Genomic DNA, 20,329 nt, shown 5'->3' on the forward strand with positions numbered 1-20,329 from the left:
AAGGGCAGAATAGTTTCTGCCAGGTAGCAAGGGTAAGGGGAGGTAAGGGAGGGAGTGGGGCAGGGCAGGGGGGAGAAATGACCCAAACATTGTATGCACATATGAATAAAATAAAAATTTAAAAACAACAAAATGGGCTGATGGAATGGCTCAAGGTATAGGCCTGTGTTCAAACCCTAGTATCATGAAAAAAAGAGAAATATTTACATATATATATATATATATATATATATATATGTATATATATACACACATGCATAAATATTTTAACATCTTTGATGTTGAAATACATCTTACAGTTAAGTATATATCTTAATGTAACTGGTAGCATTTTTTCTTAAGATATAAAATAGTGCTGCATCTTAAAGTTGATGTTCTCTTAGACTCTGAAATATGATGATGGGTGAAGAAGAAATAAGGAATTCAAAGACAAAATTTTATTTTAAATTTTTATTGTTTTATTATTCATATGTGCATACAATGTTTGGGTCATTTCTCCCCCCTGCCCCCACCCCATCCCTTACCACCCACTTCACCCCCTCCCTCTCCCCCCCCAATACCCAGCAGAAACTATTTTGCCCTTATTTCTAATTTTGTTGTAGAGAGAGTATAAGCAATAATAGGAAGGAACAAGGGTTTTTGCTGGTTGAGATAAGGATAGCTATACAGGCACATATGAATAATAAAAGAAAAATGAAAAAAAAAAAAAACAAAATAGATACTTCAACTAGACACCAACTAGCACAGCAGTAGAACAGTTATTAGGGACAGGCTTGCGTGATAATTTTTAATTAATTTGTCAGTCCATATAGTAAAAAGTAAAAGATGAAAAGTTATCCTAAGTATTAAGCCTGAATTATTTGTCAAGTGCCTCCATTTTCTACTTTTAGGCCTGAGTATACAGAAGTTCAATGACTAAATTCCAAAAAGAAGAGAATGGTGCATAATAAGTGCACATCTCTGAATTTGGAGAGAAGAGTTATTTGATTTCACATAGGGTATATTGTTTTACCAACTAATTGTCTACCACCACATGTTTATATGTGATTGCTACGTAAATGGTTTATGGATTGTTAAGAAGTTTTACAGATATCCAGAAAGAATATTACAGCTCAATAAATAAACTTTTACAAGTAAAAAAAAAAAAAAAAGGATAGCTATACAGGGAGTTGACTCACATTGATTTCCTGTGCATGTGTGTTACCTTCTAGGTTAATTCTTTTTGATCTCACCTTTTCTCTAGTTCCTGATCCCCTTTTCCTATTGGCCTCCGTTGCTTTTAAGGTATCTGCTTTAGTTTCTCTGCGTTAAGGGCAACAAATGCTAGCTAATTTTTTAGGTGTCTTACCTATCCTCACCCCTCCCTTGTGTGCTCTCGCTTTATCATGTGCTCAAAGTCCAATCCCCTTATTGTGTTTGCCCTTGATCTAATGTCAAAGACAAAATTTTAAACATAGGAAACTAGAAGAACTCCATTATTCCTAACAAAAAAAAAAAAAAAAAGAAGTGAGATTCCTTGGTTCCCACAAAGGAATCAGACCAAATCTTCTATTTGAGCAACGGCCCACAGATAATATCATTGGTACTTAATGATAGTAATAATAATAGGAAGTAGTTTTTAACGAAGCCTTTAATTAAAAATGTGTTTGACTCTCCAGAAATCATAACTGAAGGGGAAGAGCAAATCAACATTGAAAGGAATCTGTGATGCTTTGGGACGGATGACATTCCACTTCTGGAGCCAGCTGACATCCAGATGTACCAAAGCAGCAGTCATTTGAACAACCGCAACTTTTTCAAATACTGGCTCACTTCCTCTTTGGGGTATGGCCGAAGAGCAATGCACGTGGCAATATTCTCTGGCTGCTCAAGCCACAGCATGTGGTCAATGTGCTTCTGTTGCAGGGTCTCAGCCAGCTCCTTTAGGGTGGTCTCATCTGGGGCCTGCAAGGAGTGGAACACAGAGCACAGATTGGATAGCTTATATAGGAATTGGCGCCCGTGTAACAGCTATGCCTCCTCCTCCAGGCAGCTCTGTGAGAGCTACTGAAAGGATTACTGAAGTTATACACACCTTCCTCCTCCCTTCACCACACCATGCTCAGAACTAAAGGTTTTCCTTTGCTGGGATAGCTCCCAGTGCCTTGCTGTAGGGAGAACAAACTATTCTCTAACATTTGTGCAAACTGTTTCTGGGCTATTCTTCCCAAATCACTTCAGGAAGCCTGGCTCAATCCCACTGCAGGGAGTATTAAAATTATTGCTCAGAGAGTATGTTATTTTGCATAAGATACATATTTTGCCTATAAAGGCAGAAGCCACTAATAACTAGAGGCTTCTCTTTTGAAGTTAGAGATGCTGGAACTGCCACTCAATGGACAGAGTCCTTCAGACAAAGTCACATTGGGTAGCAGCTCACCAACTCTCCCTCCAGCTGCATCCAGTAGCAGCAAAGTCCACTGGGTCAGTGAGTCTCTGGAATCACACTGCTGAACTTCAAACTCTTGCTCTACCACGTGGTCTTTCCCAAGTTATGTGACTTAGCTGGGACTCTGTTTCCCCTTTGTGAAAAGGGGTGACAATGCTTCATAGTAGAAGTTGGAATTCAGTGAAATTAGGTTCAGAACTGAGTGTCTGACACGCAGTATGCACCAACAGACACAGTTAATCGTGACATTGCCTTACATTTTATTGGTCCCTGTGGCTAGAGCAACACTTCAATTAGTGACTTGTACATCATGGCTAAATTAGTGACTTGTACATCATGCTAACAACTTGAAATCAGCATCTCATTTAAGAAAAGGGGTCTTGAACCAGGTATTTTTGCAAGCTGTCTTCATATAGAAAGAATATAAATGAAATGCTGTCTGCTGCTTTTCTGCCTAGTCATAGATTTTTAAAACATTTTTCTTACAGATTACCACTTAATGTTTCACTGCTCAACATTTCTCTTGAAAGATACTGTCTTTGCCAGTCAGCATGAAGGGATAACCCCAACCCTTGCCCCTTCCAGTTTAAACTTATTATAAGAAATTCATTGTAATTTATTATAAAATACAGACTTGATGTGGCAAATTTTTAAATATCGAGAAACATTAGGAAATAACCAAAACTCCCACTATTCACTGATATTTAGATGTTCTTAGCCTTTTCCTTTCAAATCATTCTGTATCTAGAATACAGCTCAATTAGCATATCCTGAGCACTTTCCCAGGCCACTAAATATGCCCCAAAACATTATTTCTGCCAGCTGCCTACTAACCCAAGGGCACAGATTAATGTAACCAATCCCTAGCACCAGAAATTTACATTTTTCAATTTTTTTTACCAGTAGAAAGTTCCCCCATAAGTATTTTTGTGCTAAGTTAAGTGAATCTGATTTTCGAAACCCGATCCTCCAGCTCTGCCTCCTGAGTAGCTAGGACTACAGGCGTGAGTCATCGGCGCCCGGCGGCTTTGTTGTTGTTGAGATTCACGATTTCTAGTGGCCATCTGCAAGAGCCTTACGCTGTTCAGCAATCTACGCCCCCGATGTCTGGTACTCCTAACGCTAGGTTCCCTGACAGAGGGCTGTACTTTCCAATAACGTGCGTCACGCCCCGGTTAATGCACGTTTCGGTTCGCCGTGCACGGCCGCAGAGTTGAGAAAGCGTCCTATCCTTTCTCACTTGGTTTACCGGGTGGGAGTTATGGGGGTGAGGTACAGGTAGAAAGGCGGGGACACAAGGGACGCAGGGGCCACTAGTTTCCGGTGAGCCTGGCGGGGTGCGGAGACGCATGAATAACGGGCCGAATGTCCACCTTCACAATCAGGCCTACCCAAGGGATGGATTCCCGGGAAACAGCTTAAACCCCACCACTAGTTCCTCCGCGTCTGGCTTCACTACTCCAAGTCAGGCCTTGGCCCGAGACCACACCTACTTCCGCTTCGAAGTCTCCCCAGGGTCCCACCCTCTCCGCCCCGAGCCTCACCTCGAGGACCACTTTGCGCATGCGCCCCAGCTCCCGGAGGTAAGTGGCGGTATGCGGGTGATCACGGTGAAGGTGCAAGGCTGCTGTAGCTGCGTGACAAGCCTGCGCTACCAAAGCGCCCGCAGGCCATGAGAACGGAGCCTGCGATAGATCCTTTCGTAACACCAAATATTGTACTAGGATCTGCGGCTCCGCCCCAGAGGCTGCCATCTTCCCTACCATCCGAATGGCCGAGCCTGCTCCCCGGTGCATGCTGGGATCAAGGAGGAGCCTTGAACGCCGCCATGTTTTTGTACGGCGGAAGCGCAAAGCACGCTGGGATTGCTGGATTGGCTTTGAAGGCGGGGACGGCGGGAGTTTTCGTTCCTGGCCTGGATAAGAAAGAAGCGAGGTAAAGAGGGAGACCCAGGGTTGAATGGGACCGTAACCAGCGTGGAAGGCTGTGTGCACAAAGCCCGTCTGGGCCAGAGGGCTGCGGGGAGGTGGGCGTGGGCACAGTTGCCGCGGGTCGGGAACGGACTGGCGGGCAGCGGAGGGGACTCCCCGCGGGGACAGTTGGATTATCCGTGGGCCCAGCGGCGTGCCTGGGTATAAATGGGGGTACGTTGACTTGGTTGCCTTTTTTCTTTTGCTACGAAGTACGTCCAGGTCCCTATTAGTCTTCCTGGACAACCTCATAGGAAGGCGCCTGAGAGGCTGCGGAGGTGATGGAGCTGAACAATACTTGGTGTCAAGACGGCGAGTCCAAAGCAGGTATTCAGAGGGTGGCCCTCGTCCCTTCACTGCTGCTGCCCAAAGGTGACCCTAACTCCTGAGACTGCTGTTGATTCGCTTCTGACTCAAAGGATCAGGCAACTGGGACCATCCAACAGGGAAAATTAATTGCTGCCTCTTTAGAAACGGATAGATGGCACTCATAATATACTCAGTGTTTGTAGCCAGAAGAGAGGTATCTTCTCTTCCCAGACTGTTTAATACATTTCTCCTGAGGGAGGTCCACTGTGTGGCCATCACTTTGATGTGGGTTAGCCCTGCGATTGAGTCCTGCCTCTGCCTTTATAAAAGACTGTAGCCCTGAGCAGGTGATTTTACAGCTGTCTGCCTCAATTTCTTCGTCTAGGAGATAGAGATGAATAATAGCATTGTTGTGGCAGTTGTAGATAGAAATATTTAATTCCTTCCTTGGCTTCAAGTAAACCATTTAGCATACGTCTAATATATAGGAAGTATTCTTTACAGGCTTTCTAAGTAAAGCATCTAGCACAGGTGTCTTAGTTTATAGGAAGTGTTCAAAAGTGTTTCATTATTGGAGTTCATTAGCATTATAAAACTGAATATATTGGTCCTTAGACAATCACTTGGTCACTGAGATTTACCTTTGTATTTCTGTCCACAAAGTGAGGTTGCTCTAACTTTTCTCTTTAATGCCCAGTAATATTTGTGGACAGTTCTTGCTATTGTGTGCCTTTCTAGTCCTGTGCTACTAATACTTTAATTTAGAGCTTTGAATTCAAGCTTTGTACACATTTGAAGTCAGGCTTTTAATTCAAGCCTGATGTCTAAATCCTAAGGATTATACAGTTTCTGAGAAAGTCAGTGAATTTGGTGACCCTGTTTTCCTCTGATCATGGATAGTGGAGAATTAGTTGTATTCACAAAACTTAACCTCAGACTTTAGATCATAAGCAGTTCATAGATTAAAATTGCTACTCCAAAACTAGAAGTAAATTTAATGACTTTATATAGTAAAAACATGATACAGGTGGAAGTAATCCATTCTTGAGTCTGGGTCTGTGCCTAATTTTTTTCTTTTTAGAGTAAGTGATGAGATGTTTAGATCATCAGCAGACCTACACCAGCCAGTTATTCTACAGCCCTTTTATCATCTTTCCCAAATAATATTTAAACATTTAGCCTCTACCCATTCTGGTAGTCCTCTGCTTGGTAGTTTCAGCTTTCTGTTTATAGTGTGAATGTGTGTGGAAGGATTAGTTGAGAGGAAATTGATATTGCAATAAGGTTCCTGAGAAAGCAAGAGGAGATAGGAATCAATGAGAATGATAAGAAAACTAAATGAAATACAACTCTGCATATTTCTTTCTTACGCTAGAGTTTTGGTGGTTTTTTTTTTTTTGTGGTACTGGGGCTTGAACTCAGGGCCTACACCTTGAGCCACTCCACCAGCTGTTTTTTGCAAAGGGTTTGTTCAAGATAGGGTCTCACTTGAACCTCGATCCTGCTGATCTCTGCCTCCTGAGTATCTAGGATTACAGGTGTGAGCCACCAGTGCCTGGCTTTTTTCTTTAAATTGGGTATGCACCTCTAGTTTTTTGGGTTTGTTCTTGTTTTTTATAATCTTGATTGAATAAGTAAATGAGGTAAGTTTTTAAACCTGTCCCAAGGCAAGTAAAGAATGTTAAGATTTTAAGTATATACTTATGAACCCTACAGAATAGATATTGGATCTACTTAAGAAGTATAATTAAATGAGGTCTGGTAGTTAAAAGTATGGGATTTTTTAAGGGAGACTCATCTAGTCTTTGGTAAAGCTTTTGAATTATCCTTTTTCATGCTGGAGATGTGCTTTTGTGATAAACTGTAGGCCAGAAAAATACACTGCCACCTAGAAAGCATGCCATAGACCAATCAGATTCTCCCTCTTGTTCTCTTTGAATAGTGTTCTGGTCAGGATGTTCAACCTACGAGACTGGTAAGCTTTGATTTGGTTGTCAGATCCCCTGGTTTTATAAAATTCAACTGGCCATAAAATTCTGGAAAAAAAGATACGTCCTCTGTTCCTTTTTGAAATGCTTCCTGTTGCCAGAATTGGAAAGTCTTTCTGTGAATCCCCTTTTTACTTTCCTTAGGTGTTTTAGCTCACTTGGAAAGACTGGAGGCTCAAATGAAGAAATCTGAAGAGCTGCAGAGAGCTCAGGCAGGGGGGAATGCTCTTGGAAAGAAGATTCATGAACTGAGGCATCTGCGAGATAAGCTGAGGGCTGAAGTGAGTCGATGTCAAGCCAGAGTGAGTGGAAGGGTGATCCTGGCAGGTTTCCTTGGGTATAGAGAACAATCGTGATGTGGGAGTTGGCCCTTCCTATCCATGGGGTCCACATCTGTGGATTCAACAAACCATGGATCAGAAATATTCAAGAAGAAAAATAGCATCTGCACATGTAGATGACTTTTTTTTGCCATTATTCCCTACACAATACAGTGTGACAACTATTCACATAATACTACATAACGTTTACATTATATTAAGTATTGAAAGTAATCTAGAAGCTAGATGCAGTGGCTCGCACCTGTAATCCCATCTACTTGGTAGATGGAGATTGGGAGAGTAGCAGCTCGAGGACAACCTGGGCAAAAAATGAGACCCAATGTCAACAAAAAAAGCTGGACCTGGTGGCACATGCTTGTCATCCCAACTGTGTGGGAAGCATAAGTAGGATAACCAGGCTGGCTTGGGCAAAAATGCAAGATCCTGTCTCAAAAATAACCAAAGCAAAAAGGGCCAAGTCATGGCTAAAGCAGTAAAGTGTCTACCTAGCAAGCACAAGGCCCTGAGTTCAAACCTCAGTATCTCCAAAAACAAACAAAAGTAGTCGGTAGATGATTTAAAGTACACAAAAAGATGTTTGAAGGTTGTATGCAAATACTATGTCATTTTATGTAAAGGAATCTACAGGGGATCCTCAAGCCAATTTCCCTTGGATACCATGGTAAAATAGTACCTGCATTAGATATTTGAAAAATGTTTTGTGAAGTGTGCCTTTTAAGGCTTTTGCAAAGTTTTTATTTGTCTTTTTTTTTTTTTTTTTTTGGCAATACTGGGGCTTGAACTCAGGACCTACACATCAAGCCACTCCACCAGCCTTTTTTTGTGATGGGTCTTTTTGAGATAGAGTCTTGCAGACTATTTGCCTGGGCTGACTTCGATTGATTCTCCTGATCGCTGCCTCCTGAGTAGCTAGGATTACAGGCGTGAGCCACCAGAGCCGGGCTGAATTGAGGAATTCTTTACATATTTTGGGTATGAGTTCTTTGTTGGGTGTATGTATTAAAAGTTTTCCCTTAGACTGTAGCTTGCCTTTTCATTCTCTAATTTTTTTTTTTTCCTTTTTTTTTCCTTGCAGTGCTAGAGATCAAACTGAGGGCCTGGGCATGCTAGTCAAGTACCCTGCCACATCCCACAGCCCTTGGTTTTTCTGTTTGTTTGTTTCTTTGGTGTTCTTGGGGTTTGAACTCAGGGTTCACACTTGCTAGACAAGGTGCTCTACCACTTGAACCTTTAGCCCAGACTTGTTTTTTTTTTTTTTTGAGACAGTCTTGCTGTGTAGTTCTGGCTGACCTTGAACTCACTATGTAGCCCGGTGACTTTGAGCCCTGAATCTTCCTGCCTCAGCTTCTTAAGTGCTAGGATCACAGTTGGTATCTTGTGATGAAAAGACAATCTCTATATTAACAAAATTCAGTTTAGGAATTTGACTTTATGCTTTGTTTTCTTGTTTCCTGCTTTATAAAGCTTTGCCTAGCTTAAAATCATGATGTCCTCTTATATTGTTTTCTTTATTTTAAGCTTTGTTGTTTCTACTTTTAGAATTACAGTTCACATAGAATAGACTTTTGTATGTGCCAGTGTGATAGAGGTCTGCTTCTTGTTTTGGGGTTTTTTTTTGTATGGATAGCCAAGTTCATCCAGTACTTGAAAAGATCACTTTCTCCATTGTATCTTTTTGGATACTGTTCTGTCCCATTGGTTTATTTGTCCATCTTTGTGCACAGCCAGATTTTTATTTGCTTGTAAGTCTTGATACCTATAGTACTTGTCCCCTCTTGAGAATTATATAGGCTGTTCTTGGCCCCTTGAATTTTCCATAAATTTGGGTGGGGATCAGCAGTCATGTTCCAAAAATAAACCTCCTCTACTTATTATTAGGATGGTATTGAACCTAAGATCAATTTAGGGAGAATTTGCATCTTTCAGTCAATATATGTAGTACTAGCTTTTAAAATTTTGGTTCTTTGATTTTTCTCACTAAATGTGTATATTTTTATGTGTATAGGTCTTAAACCTTATGTATGTATTTAATCTTTATTTACTATACATGGCAGGAGGGTCAGCAGGTTTTTTGTGTGGAGGGCCAAATATTTTAGACTTTCTGAAGGCATGATCTCTACAGCAGCTCCTCAGCAGTGCTGTTGTAGCAGGAAAGACAGTATATAAAGTGGGTATGGTGCATTTACAAAATATCATGCCCTGCGTGGTGGGGTGGTGCTCATCTGAAATCACAGTACTTGGGAGGCTGACCCAGAAGGATCCAGAGTTCGAGGTTTGCCTGGGGAGCATTGCAAGACCCTGTCTCAAAACAAACAAACAGAAAACACCTGGCTGGGCTTGACCCATAAGCTGTAGTTTGAAGACCCCTAAAATATGGCATTATCTTTTAGTAGCTTTTTTCTAATTGTATTATACAGAAACATTTGACCTCATATATGGCAAATCTGCTAAATCCACATTCATTCTAAGTTTGTCTTTCTTTACAGCCTTCCTTTCCAATCCCTGTAACTTTTTTTTTTTTTCTTGCCTTATCCATTGGCTAAGATCTCTGGTATGTTTTGAGTAGAAATAGTCAGAAGGCCAACCTTTTTGTTGTAAATTTTGTATAGCTACTCTTTAATAGATTAAGGAAATGCTCTTCCATTTCTAGTTTGCTAAGAATTTTAATCATGATAAAGTATTGGATTTTATCAAGTGTTTTATTACATATATTAAGATGATTCTATGACTTTCTCCTTTATTAATGTGTAAAACATCAAAGTTTGAATAAGAAACCACCCTTAGATTCTTAGAGTTGATATATTTACATAAATATATATATTTGATATATATTAGGTTTGATATATTTTGTTTCAACTAATGCTGAATATGATTTGGTGGTATTTGTGAATAGAACTTTTGTTCTCTGGTGTTTTTTGTTGTTGTTTATAATATTACAGGTTTTGGCTGGTCTCAAAAAGGTTGAGACATTTTCCTTCTTTTTCTATCCTCTGGTGTTAAATTTTATAAAGAATCCCGGGAGACATTCTTTCAGCCTTTTTCTGTTAAGGTTTTTAATTTCTGATCTGATTTCTTCGATTGCCATAAAACTATTCAGAATTGCATAGTTTGTCAGCTATGAGTCTTATTGTTTGAACATGATGTGCCTGTTTTTCCTTAGGCTTCTTTAAGATTTTCTGTCTCTGGTTTTCAGCAATTTTATGTCATAATGTCGCCAGTCATGACTTTTCTTTATGACTTGCTATTTGTAGAGCTTTTTAAGTAGTTATTTCATGCTTTTCATCTATTTTGAAAATTTTGGCAACTATCTTTTCAAGTAGTGCATCTACTTCATTCTTTCTACTGTTTCTAGAGTCCCCACGAATGGTGGGTTTTTCTTTCTTTTTTTTTTTAATTAGTATGTGATAGTTGTGACATTTCCATATATATATTGTACCCTGGTTTGGTTCATCTCCATTATTCTCCCTCTTCCCCCACTTCCCTTCTTAAAATGACTTCGACATGTTTCTGTTTCTTTTTCCTGTGGTCTATATCTACTAATTTTCTGATCTTAGTTTTTTTCTCTTTAATATCTGTTTCAATGTGGCTATGAAAATTACCTTATGTTTCACTTGCAACCTAAGTTTAGGTACTATAATTTTTGGTTCCAGGCGTTCCATCTGATTCTTTAATATATATTCCAGGTCTTTTAACCTATTTTAATGACCATCCCTGAAAAATCAACTGAATCCTCTTGAATCTGTTTCTAGGTGAGTTGTGTTGTGTTCCCTCCCCACCCCCTGCTGGGGATCAAACCAAGGGCCTTGCATATAGCAAGCAAGTGCTCTACCACTGCTATAATCCCCAGGCCTCAAAATCTGTTTATAGTCTTTTTTCTCATGATTTTTAGTCATCTGTTCCTCTTCTGGTATGCCTGGTACTTTTCTTTAATTCAGTGATGAGTATCATGTATGGAAAATATTGAGGTTCTGAGTTGTGTTATCTTCCTCCAGAGAATTTTAGGTTTTTTTCAGATGGGCAGACAGCACGTGGGTGTATTGCCTTAATTCATTTGAAGTGATCTAGTTCTCTTTTGTCCTTACTACTAGGTGTAGCCCATTTCTGAGTCCCTCAATTAAAAGTTTGAGAGTCAGGGAGGGTCCATCACAGTCCTCCTTCCTTGAATTTCAGATTTTGTTCTACAAAAGTTTCTGCTTAGCTCTTTACCCTTTACATATTCACAAGAACGTGTGAAGTTTCTTAGACCCTAGTCACACATGACTTATCAAATGCTAGGAAGGCAGAGTGCATACAGAGTATTGGGTTTCCTTTCCTGTGGGATATGCCTACGGAAAGGTTGTTTTGGTAACATCAGCCTCCAGTTTTCTGTCTCCCCAGACAGTGAGACTGCTACAAAGGGTAGCCTACAGTTTCCTATTTGGCCCACGTACCAGTACCTTGAGATGCAAATTAGCGAATACTGAGGGGGAAAATACAATAGCCTGCTAACTTCAGAGCATTTATCTTCGCTCTTCAATCCTGACTATTTAGATTGTTCTCTGATACCTTCAGACCATTTTCTGTTTGCTTGCTTGCATTTGTTTTTGGTGTTTTGTTCAGCTTGCATAGCTCTTTTCAGAGGGTGAGGCAGCCTGATACCACCTGCTGGGCTATAGCTGAAATCCTGCAGTCTGACCCAGACCAGCCTTTCCAGCTTTGCTTCTTTATAGTCATCTGATTTGTCCACCCTGTGCTCATCCTATATTTTCCTCACACCCTTTCTTCCTCAGGATCTTGTCTGTCCCCACCAAAATCCTGGTTCTTGACTCGATTCCTTGTGTTGTGACCTACAGACTCTTCCTCTGCTATGAATTCATAGTACCAGCTGGATGGCCACAGTAGTGCTAAGCTCTTGGTGCAGCACAAGTCAGGTGAGGACAGGAACTTTATGGTGTATCCCTTCGTAGCTAGTTTGTTTTGCTGCCTGTCTTGCAGGTGAAAGCATCTTCTGTTTGTCCTGAACAAACAGTGGAGATCACTGAGCAGGTTTTAGAAAGACAACGGGAAAACATGAAAGCCATCCTACAGGCATACCGCTTTACAGGTAAAATTTTTTCTGACCTGATTCCATCTTCATCTGTGTCTCTGGAGAGTTAGCTAGATGTATTATTAGTGACAGGCTTGTTTCATGAGAATTTATTTTGCACCCTCTGCCCTCACACACACAAAACTGGCATGCTGGTTTGCAGGCACATCTCCCCGTATATTAGCCTTTGTGTACAGCAGAAAATTGCTTGATAGCTGGGTTAGGCCACTCTTTTTAGCAGATCGTCATTTGCCAGACCCTGTACTAGAACTTCCTTTTCATTGCTGCTTGAAGTTAAGACACGCTGGAAAGAGGGTGGGGCTCCCTGAGCGCTGAAGATTGGGGGAAGGGAAGCCTTCCCGGGACTGTAAATAAATAAGCCGGGCGGGCCTGAGAGGCTCTGGCGGGAGCTGGGCTCGCCCAGCAACCAGGAGCAGGGACGCTTGTGAGAGGAGGGAAGACCACTTCCCACGTGAACTGTAAATAAACACGCAGGCCTGACAATGCGGGGCAGTGTCACCTTTCCCAGTGCTTGGAAAGGGGAAAGCCTGTAGCAGAGGCCCCCAGCACAGGAGAACTCTGAGCAAACAAAGCCTGTGGGACCAGGTGAGTGCTAAGCTCACCCCAGAGATCTGCATAAACAACGCCGCCAGCTACAGGCTGAGAGCAGCAGGCAGGCAAGCCACAGTTGCAGATACCACTCTCAGAACTGCCTCCAGACGCTTTTTTTTCTTTTTCTCCCTACCTTTGATGAGAGAACAACTGAATTACACCTGCAAGCCGAAAAACTTACTGAAACTGTATTGCATTTGAACTGGGGACACTTGGTGGGGCTTTTTTTTTTTTTTTTTTTTTCTTCTGTGTGTGTGTGTGTGTGAGTGTAGTTTTGTTCTACTTTATGCATCCCCTTTGATGAGACAACTACAGAACAACATCTGAGGCACCAACTCCAGGACTGGAGATTGAGACGGACATCCAAATTATTAAGACTGAAATTGCATTGCATATAAACTTGGAAGTTTTTTGGTTGTTTTTTTTTTTTTTTTTTTAATTTTCTATTTTTCCATTTTATTTTAATTCATTTTTATATATAGATATTACTTTCATATGCTTAGTTTTTATTTTTTTTATCTTTGATTTTCAATCCTCTCTCTGTCTCTCTATTGTCTGTTCAGCTTACTGTCGATTAGTACACTAACACTCCCTGTTTATACCTTTGAAACTCTCTTGTCTGATACCTTGTTCTGCTTTCTCCCTCTTGTCTGTATATTTGTTTTACCCTTTTCTTTAACTTCTTGCTTTCCATCTCAGCTCACTCTTCCATTCTCAATATTACCATTGTTATTATTACAAGCTAGAAAATACTTAATTACACACAGTACAGGGACAGTAACAACACCAAGGACAATGACAGGAAGACAGAAAAAACAAGGAAACCAGTTTCCCCACAGCAAAAAATTAGTACAGGAACCAGAGGGGAATGAAGAGAACAGAAACTCAGATCCAGACTCCAACAAAATGAAGATAAACTATGCCAAAGGACCCAATGAAGCCCACAAGAATAATTTAAAAGAAGACATACTACAAGTACTCAATGAGAATTTTATAGAGATGATACTGGATAGGGTCAACCAAAATGTACAGGAGACACTCAAGAAATTCCAAGGCAATAAAAATAGAGAATTTGAAAAAGCAAAAGAAGAAATAAAGGAAACCATAGAAGCACTGTATAAACACCAAAGTGAAAGAGAGAACACAATAAATGGATAAATGAACTCAGGACAAAAATAGACAACAATAAAGAAGAAAACAGCCAGGATATGGAAAACCTCAGAAAAAAGAACGAAACAGAACTGCAAAACAAAACGGAAGGCCAATCCAGCAGAATAGAACAAACAGAAGACAGAATCTCAGAACTTGAAGATGAAATGGTAATTAAAGGAAAAACTGAAGAACTATTAATTAAACAACTCAAGACCTGTGAAAAGAAAATGCAAGAACTCACTGACTCCATCAAAAGACCAAACTTGAGAATCATGGGCATCGAAGAAGAAGAGGTGCAAGCGAAGGGAATGCGTAATATATTCAACAAAATAATAACGGAAAATTTCCCAAATCTAGAGAAAGATATTCCCATACAAATGCAAGAGGCCTCCAGGACACCAAACAGACCAGATCAAAATAGAACTACTCCACGACATATCATCATTAAAACAACAAGTTCAGAAACTAAGGAAAGAATATTGAAGGCTGTAAGAAAAAACAAGTAACACACAAAGGTAAACCCATCAAAATCACAGCAGACTTCTCAACAGAAACATTAAAAGCAAGAAGAGCGTGGGGTGAGATCTTCCGGGCACTGAATGAAAATAACTTCAACCCCAGGATACTCTACCCAGCAAAGCTATCATTCAAAATAGATGGAGCAATAAAAGTCTTCCATGATAAGCAGAAACTAAAACAATATGTGACCACAAAGCCACCATTACAAAAGATTCTGCAAGGGATCCTGCACACAGAAAGTGACACCCAACTTAACCATGAAAAGGCAGGCAGCACCAAACCACAGGATAAGAAAAAGCAAGACAGTAGAGAGTAACATCAAGTTAGGTACACACAATCATTGCTGCTTGATTTAGGCTACTGGTCCAATAGCTTGAGCTCCTCAAATCTCTGTTATCATCAATAGGAATTTATTCCCTCATCTGTGCCACAAGAGGACTGTGGGAAGAACTGGGGACTATCACAAGTTATTTTGACACTCAAGAAAAAAAGAGAATAGATAAATTGAAAATTTCACAGTAGCTCATGCCTGTAATTCCAACCACTTGGGAGACAGAGATTGGGAGGATTGCAGTTCAAGCTTGCCCTGGCAAAAAGTTAGTGAAACCCCATTTCAACAAATATGCTGGGCGTGGTGGTGTGTGCTTATAATCCAAGCCACACTAGAGGCATACATAGGAGGATTACAGCCCTTGGTTGGCCCTAGGCAAAAAGTGAGACCCTACTCCAAAAATAGCAAAAGCAAAAAGAGTTTAGGGGTATGTTTCACGGTAGAGCACCTGTCTAGCAAGAATGAGGTCCTGAGTTTGAGCCCCAGAGATGCCCCTCCCCCTCTCCAAGAAAAAGAAAAATTTGAAATATTTTCTTAATAATTTGATATTTAGGATCTCTTTCCCTCCCCCATCCTGTGGTTTTAACAATTCAGTTTCAATGTGAGCCAGTGTCAAGGGGAGGAGCCTTTGATATCTGTTGATTCAGGAAGCATTTGAGCACAACATCTCTATGCTCAGCCCTGTGCAGGCTGCTGGAATGCCCGGGTGAGTGAGGCACTACCTTTGCCTGGTATCTGTTAGGGTGTTGTCTCATTGTTCACTCAGGGCTCAGTGGAAAGCTGACCAGCCGCGGAGTCTGTGTGTGCATCAGCACTGCCTTTGAGGGGAACCTACTGGATTCCTACTTTGTGGACCTTGTCATAGAGAAGCCACTCTGGATACATCACCATTCCATCCCAGCCTTCATTCCTTTAGAAAGGATAGCTGCAGAGCACCTACAGACTGATGTTCAGCGCTTCCTCTTCAGCCTCTGCGAGCACCTGAACGCTTATTCTGGGAGGAAGTACCAAGCAGATCGACTTCAGGTACTTGTGTAGGATTTTATGAGCTTCAAGGGAAAACAAAGGGACAAGTGTTCTTTAGTATTTTAAACATTTCCAAACTTGGAGCCAGATTACCTTTCTAGACCTTGTTTCTTATTTATAAACAAGCTTTTTCCACCCTTTCTCTCTCATCCTTTTGAAAATGTTGGGTGATGATGAACTGTGGTTCCTGGTTAAGGGATTATGCAGTTAAGGATGGTGGTCCTCTAACTTTTATCACAAGCGGTGCAGCACACTTGCTAGACTGCTAAGCCAGCAAGGATTTTTAGACTGCCTCCTGTGTGCCAGTGCCCTGCTGAGCCACGGGTATAGAGCACAGCCCCATAGAGGAATGCTGCCCATCTTCCCCTGATTTCGGTCTGTCTTTGTAGGTGAGCTAAGTTTGGGGTGTAAACCATAGGCAGGAAATGAATACAAATAGAGAGTGCATGTAGCATTTCCCCATCTATGCATTTGGAAGGCCAACCTCCCAGTTGTCAGTTAAACTTGACATGTGAGTGCAGACATGAAGTGTCTAACCATATATGTAATGCCAGTGAACTCCTGAAATGCTCCTCCATCTGCACCCCTGCCATTCACTTAGAAAGTGCTTCCCCATAGATTCCTAGTGATCTTTTGAGATGGAGTTTCACATGTTGCCAGGCTGGCCTTGAACTCCTGGCTCAAGCAACCTTTCCTCAGTCTCCTGAGTAGCTGGGACCACAGGCACACGCTGCTGTGCCTGGCCTAGTTATTTATGTCTTTCATTAGTCCTTTTCTCAGGCCTTTTTCTTTTCCTCTTTCATTTCTCTGAAATTGAATGAATGGGCCCTCTTTTGATAATACCTGTTTGAAGGGCCACAACCACTACGTGCGGAGCTGTAATCATACACTTGTTTTGTTCCTCACCCCTGGTAGAGCGACTTTGCAACCTTCCTGACTGGGCCCTTGCAGAGAAACTCCCTGTGCAACCTGCTGTCATTTACTTACAAAGTAGAACTGGGTAGTCATTCCTTCCCGTTTTGTACCAGACTGCTGTATAAGGACCTCACAAAAACTCTTCCAACTGATGTCACTGTTACTTACCAAGGTAAGAGGAAGAATGTGTCTGCAAAAAAATTACAGCGTGCTCTGGCTTATGCAGGTTAAGTGAGATAGCTGCAGTGCATCACATGGAACCCTGGAGTCACTCTATATACTAGACAAGTACTGACACAAAGATGTTTTCTTTGTTTCTACCAGTTGTCCTTTCCTCTTTGTAAATGGTAAATATAATTATCCTACTTCTCTCCCTCTTTGACTTTCCAATTCTGCCTGTGTTCTTTCAGCGCACAGTTTTTCATGGGAGTGCCCTCTATACAGACTAAGGATGAGTTATAAGGTCATCTGTGGTGAATGGAGCTAAAGGACTCACTTCACTGTGAAGCCAAGTAGACATGACCAGTTAGCGTGCACTTATAGCTCTCTGGAGTATATTCTCTATATGGGAATTTTTTAGGGCTGACTAATAGAGACATTTCTTTTGGTGATACTGGGGTTTGAACTAAGGGCCTCAAGCTTGCTTGGCAGGTGTGTTACCACTTGAGCCACTCTCTCGCTGAGATGGCTTTTAAAAATCTTGTTCCAATTAAATGTACCATATTGTGACATTGGCAATAATGAAAATTTGGGTAAAATGTTTTTAGGAAGCCGAAATTTTCATGCTGCCACAGGTTCTGCACCAGTAGGTTTTAGATTTTTTGAGCAGACTGGCTCTAAGTCCCTAACTCAATTACATTGGTCTAACGGGGCAGCCTCTCTCAGATCCACACCAAAACAAAGTTACATGGGTTCAGAATAGTGGGATCCAGGTTCTGAGTCACCCAGTCCAGTTGCGCTTAATTAGATTCACAGTATCTCTTTCTTTAGGGATGAAAGCATTACCTGCTTTGTGGGAAGAACACCGGGCATCCCATGAAGCACTGTTCTGTACAAAGCCCGTGCATCAAGTGTTTGCTTCATTTGCAAGAGAAGGAGAAAAGCTGGATTTGAGCCCGGTATCCTAAAATATGGTTTCCATTGGGAACATTTCTGAAGTGAGTGAACTAGCACTACCCACAGCCCCAGGCAAGAATGGAACTGAAGGCTGCAGAAAGGCTCGCCTCCTTACCTGGGACTATCCTTTCCATGAGAACAGACATCTGCTTCATCAGGATGACAAGGAACAAGTTTGAGTCCGTGGACATTGGCATTTTTGGCAATTCTCCATGATTGCCTGGTTACTTGTTACAATGCTAAAGATCACAGTATCTGAGGTATTGATTGATTTGATCATATGTTTTAGCTGAAAGTTAGAATGGTTTATGGCATAATAGAAGACATTTTGTGAAAGGCTAAAGAATATTTCTAGGTTCTATGGAAACTGAGTGATTCTGCCTACAAGATGACCTCATGATGTGAGGTAGATCATATGGTTAAAAAGGGAAATGTGTTTACCTTTGGTTTGGCGCAGTGTATTCTAGGCCACTGTTTCATAGGGAATATGGTGTGAGAAGTGACTGGATGATAATCAGGGTTCTGTGTGTCTAATATTTTGTTTCCTAAAACATTTTTGTGGAGAGTTGAATGAATGCAGTCACTTTGAGAAAGTGCAGCTGGAAATCTGCCCATAAACTCAGTCACCATTGCAAAGGGAAGCAGCCTTCCCTCTGCTTATCTCCTCCTCCTGCAAGTTCCAGACCCTGAGTGTGCAGTCTTCCTCCCTGTCTGTCAGGCCGTTCAGTGTTTCTTTTCTCCTTGTAAGCACGGGTGGGCCTCTGATGTGCTGGCACTTACTGTTCTTGACTTTGGGCCAGCTAACAGCTGTGAAGACCTGTCTGGCTGGTCACGTTCTCCCACTACTGGTCACGTCTCTCCTTTGCCCAGTAGGAGACAGGAGCTTTACTGCCTGAGGCCCAGAGCTGCATTCAGCTTCCCTCTGAAGTGGGCATTTCCCAGACCTTGATCGTGAGGACCTCCACATATGGGAGCTCCAGCCAACTCCGAGAGGACTGTAGGGGACAGGAAGCCAGTTTGGGCTGCCCTCAGTAGAAAGCCACTTAGAATAAAAGAGATGTCTCAGTTCAAGTTATTTCTGGGCACGTGATGGGGGCCATTGGTGTGAGTCGGCAAAGCACTCAGTCAGGCGCATTAATGGAATTGCCACAATGATTCTATCAAGTTGAGTAAAGCTTTTAATAAAACAGTCTTGTTCTTTGTCAATACCTGTAAATTCTCTTTTAAAGCAGTAGCAAAGGCGACTGTAGCAAGAGCTCAAAAGGCAAGGCAATATTGGAAAGTGTTTTTAACAGGTTAAAAATATAAATGTAGAAGATCTGTTATATATTTTTCTTTCAGAAATAACCCCCTCCCTCCTCCAGGTGAAAGGAAATATTGCACTTTCTGTTCTCGTGACTAAGGTGACAGGGGTTCCAGAAGAACCTTTCAAGATTATCAGGAACAGCAGGATGAGGACCGTTTAATCTAACTGGGACCCTGTGGCGACAGCCACGTCTCCAGAGGAGCGCTCTTCACAATGCCAAGCTCCAGCCAGGAGCGGAGTGTTCTCCAGCCGTGCCTGCCCTGCTGAGCCCTCCCTTCAGCAGTGCTCCCCCACTCATGCTCCCAGCCCAGCAGCAAAGGCATCTTCATTCTACCTCTGCTGCACTCCTGCTCACAGTGGCCACGGCCTCTCTGGGGGAAGAAGGGCGAGTTGGAGCTAGGGCTCTGGAAGGACTGTTCCAGTACTACGCCTAAGACCCCTACTCTGAGGAAGCTACAGGCACACTAAGTAGTGTGTGGCCACCCTTGGAGCTCACATATCATGAACAAGGCAGGCTTGAGGAGATTTTTAAACCTAAAGTCTATGGGAATATGCACTTCAACAATTTGGAACCGTCGAGACTTTGTCATTTACCCTTTCCCAAAGCCTTTCTTCACCTCCAAAAATAACTTCTCTCTTCTCATGTGAACCATTGTGTGGCCAAAGGCCATTCAGGAGTTATCTACCACCTGGTGGGGTAGTGTGACAGAGGAGCCATTGGGGAAGGCAGCTGGCTTGTCCCGCCCCTTCAAGAAAAAGGTCAATAGCTCCCCCTTCCCTTTCACAAAGATGGGACCTCGTCTCACAAAGCGGAAGCCATACTCTCGGAGGATGATCTGCGTCTCCTCCACCACCTGCACGTGGAACAAAACAGGCTGGGGTTAGGTAGGGAGCCTAGATTACACTGGGTGGAGCAGCTGTAGGTGGCTGGGGCCGAGAAAAGATTCAGGTGTACTAACACTTTGGTGACACATGGGTCCCAGTCATTGCTGGCCCTGTGGGCACTCCAAATACCTATGGCATGGGAGGAGAACTGTGGAGCCCGGGGCGACTGGTTCAGAGCTGTTCACCTTCCTGCAGATGCTAGGCAGACCCAACTGATACAGGTCAAAGTTGCGTCAGTGGAAGGTGCTGATAGTACAAGATGTCAGAAAGTTCATACCCAGGGGAGATTCTTCTCACCCAGATCTTAACCCTAAATGTTGCACCTTCTGCTAAGGTGCTGGTCCTCTCTGCAAGTGGCCCTTAGTC

At 42.1% G+C, this 20,329-nt stretch overlaps 3 protein-coding genes across 6 annotated transcripts in view; 1 reads left to right on the forward strand and 2 right to left on the reverse strand.

Annotated features, from left to right (window-relative positions):
• Positions 1 to 1,612: 1,612 nt before the first annotated feature.
• Ptrhd1 (peptidyl-tRNA hydrolase domain containing 1) lies at positions 1,613 to 4,240 on the reverse strand. Its single transcript, XM_020162631.2, has 2 exons — positions 3,973 to 4,240; positions 1,613 to 1,944 (listed from the first exon to the last, which is right to left on the reverse strand). Exons 1-2 carry the CDS (start codon positions 4,222 to 4,224, stop codon positions 1,774 to 1,776), a joined length of 423 nt encoding a protein of 140 aa, XP_020018220.2. The 5' UTR covers positions 4,225 to 4,240; the 3' UTR covers positions 1,613 to 1,773.
• Positions 4,205 to 19,821, forward strand: Cenpo (centromere protein O). Of its 4 annotated transcripts, none has more exons than XM_074049294.1 (7): positions 4,205 to 4,363; positions 4,612 to 4,725; positions 6,840 to 6,976; positions 12,011 to 12,119; positions 15,482 to 15,741; positions 16,657 to 16,828; positions 17,647 to 19,821. In XM_074049294.1, the coding sequence occupies exons 2-7, from the start codon at positions 4,680 to 4,682 to the stop codon at positions 17,781 to 17,783; spliced, it is 861 nt and encodes a 286-aa protein (XP_073905395.1). In that variant the 5' UTR covers positions 4,205 to 4,363; positions 4,612 to 4,679; the 3' UTR covers positions 17,784 to 19,821. The 4 variants fall into 4 exon arrangements, with proteins under 4 accessions (XP_073905395.1, XP_020018218.2, XP_073905397.1 ...); XM_020162629.2 differs by having other exon boundaries at positions 4,207 to 4,363; positions 6,840 to 6,997; XM_074049295.1 differs by lacking the exons at positions 4,205 to 4,363; positions 4,612 to 4,725; positions 6,840 to 6,976 and adding an exon at positions 10,720 to 10,785.
• Positions 18,928 to 20,329, reverse strand: part of Adcy3 (adenylate cyclase 3) — a 75,092-nt gene continuing 73,690 nt past the window's right edge. Inside the window, exon 22 of the mRNA XM_020162628.2 lies at positions 18,928 to 19,932. Within this exon, the coding sequence (XP_020018217.2) occupies positions 19,750 to 19,932 (183 nt within the window). The 3' untranslated portion in view covers positions 18,928 to 19,749. The remainder of the gene's footprint in view (positions 19,933 to 20,329) is intronic.

The sequence above is a fragment of the Castor canadensis genome, chromosome 12, assembly GCF_047511655.1.
Source record: "Castor canadensis chromosome 12, mCasCan1.hap1v2, whole genome shotgun sequence".
Classification (NCBI taxonomy): Eukaryota; Metazoa; Chordata; class Mammalia; order Rodentia; family Castoridae; genus Castor; species Castor canadensis.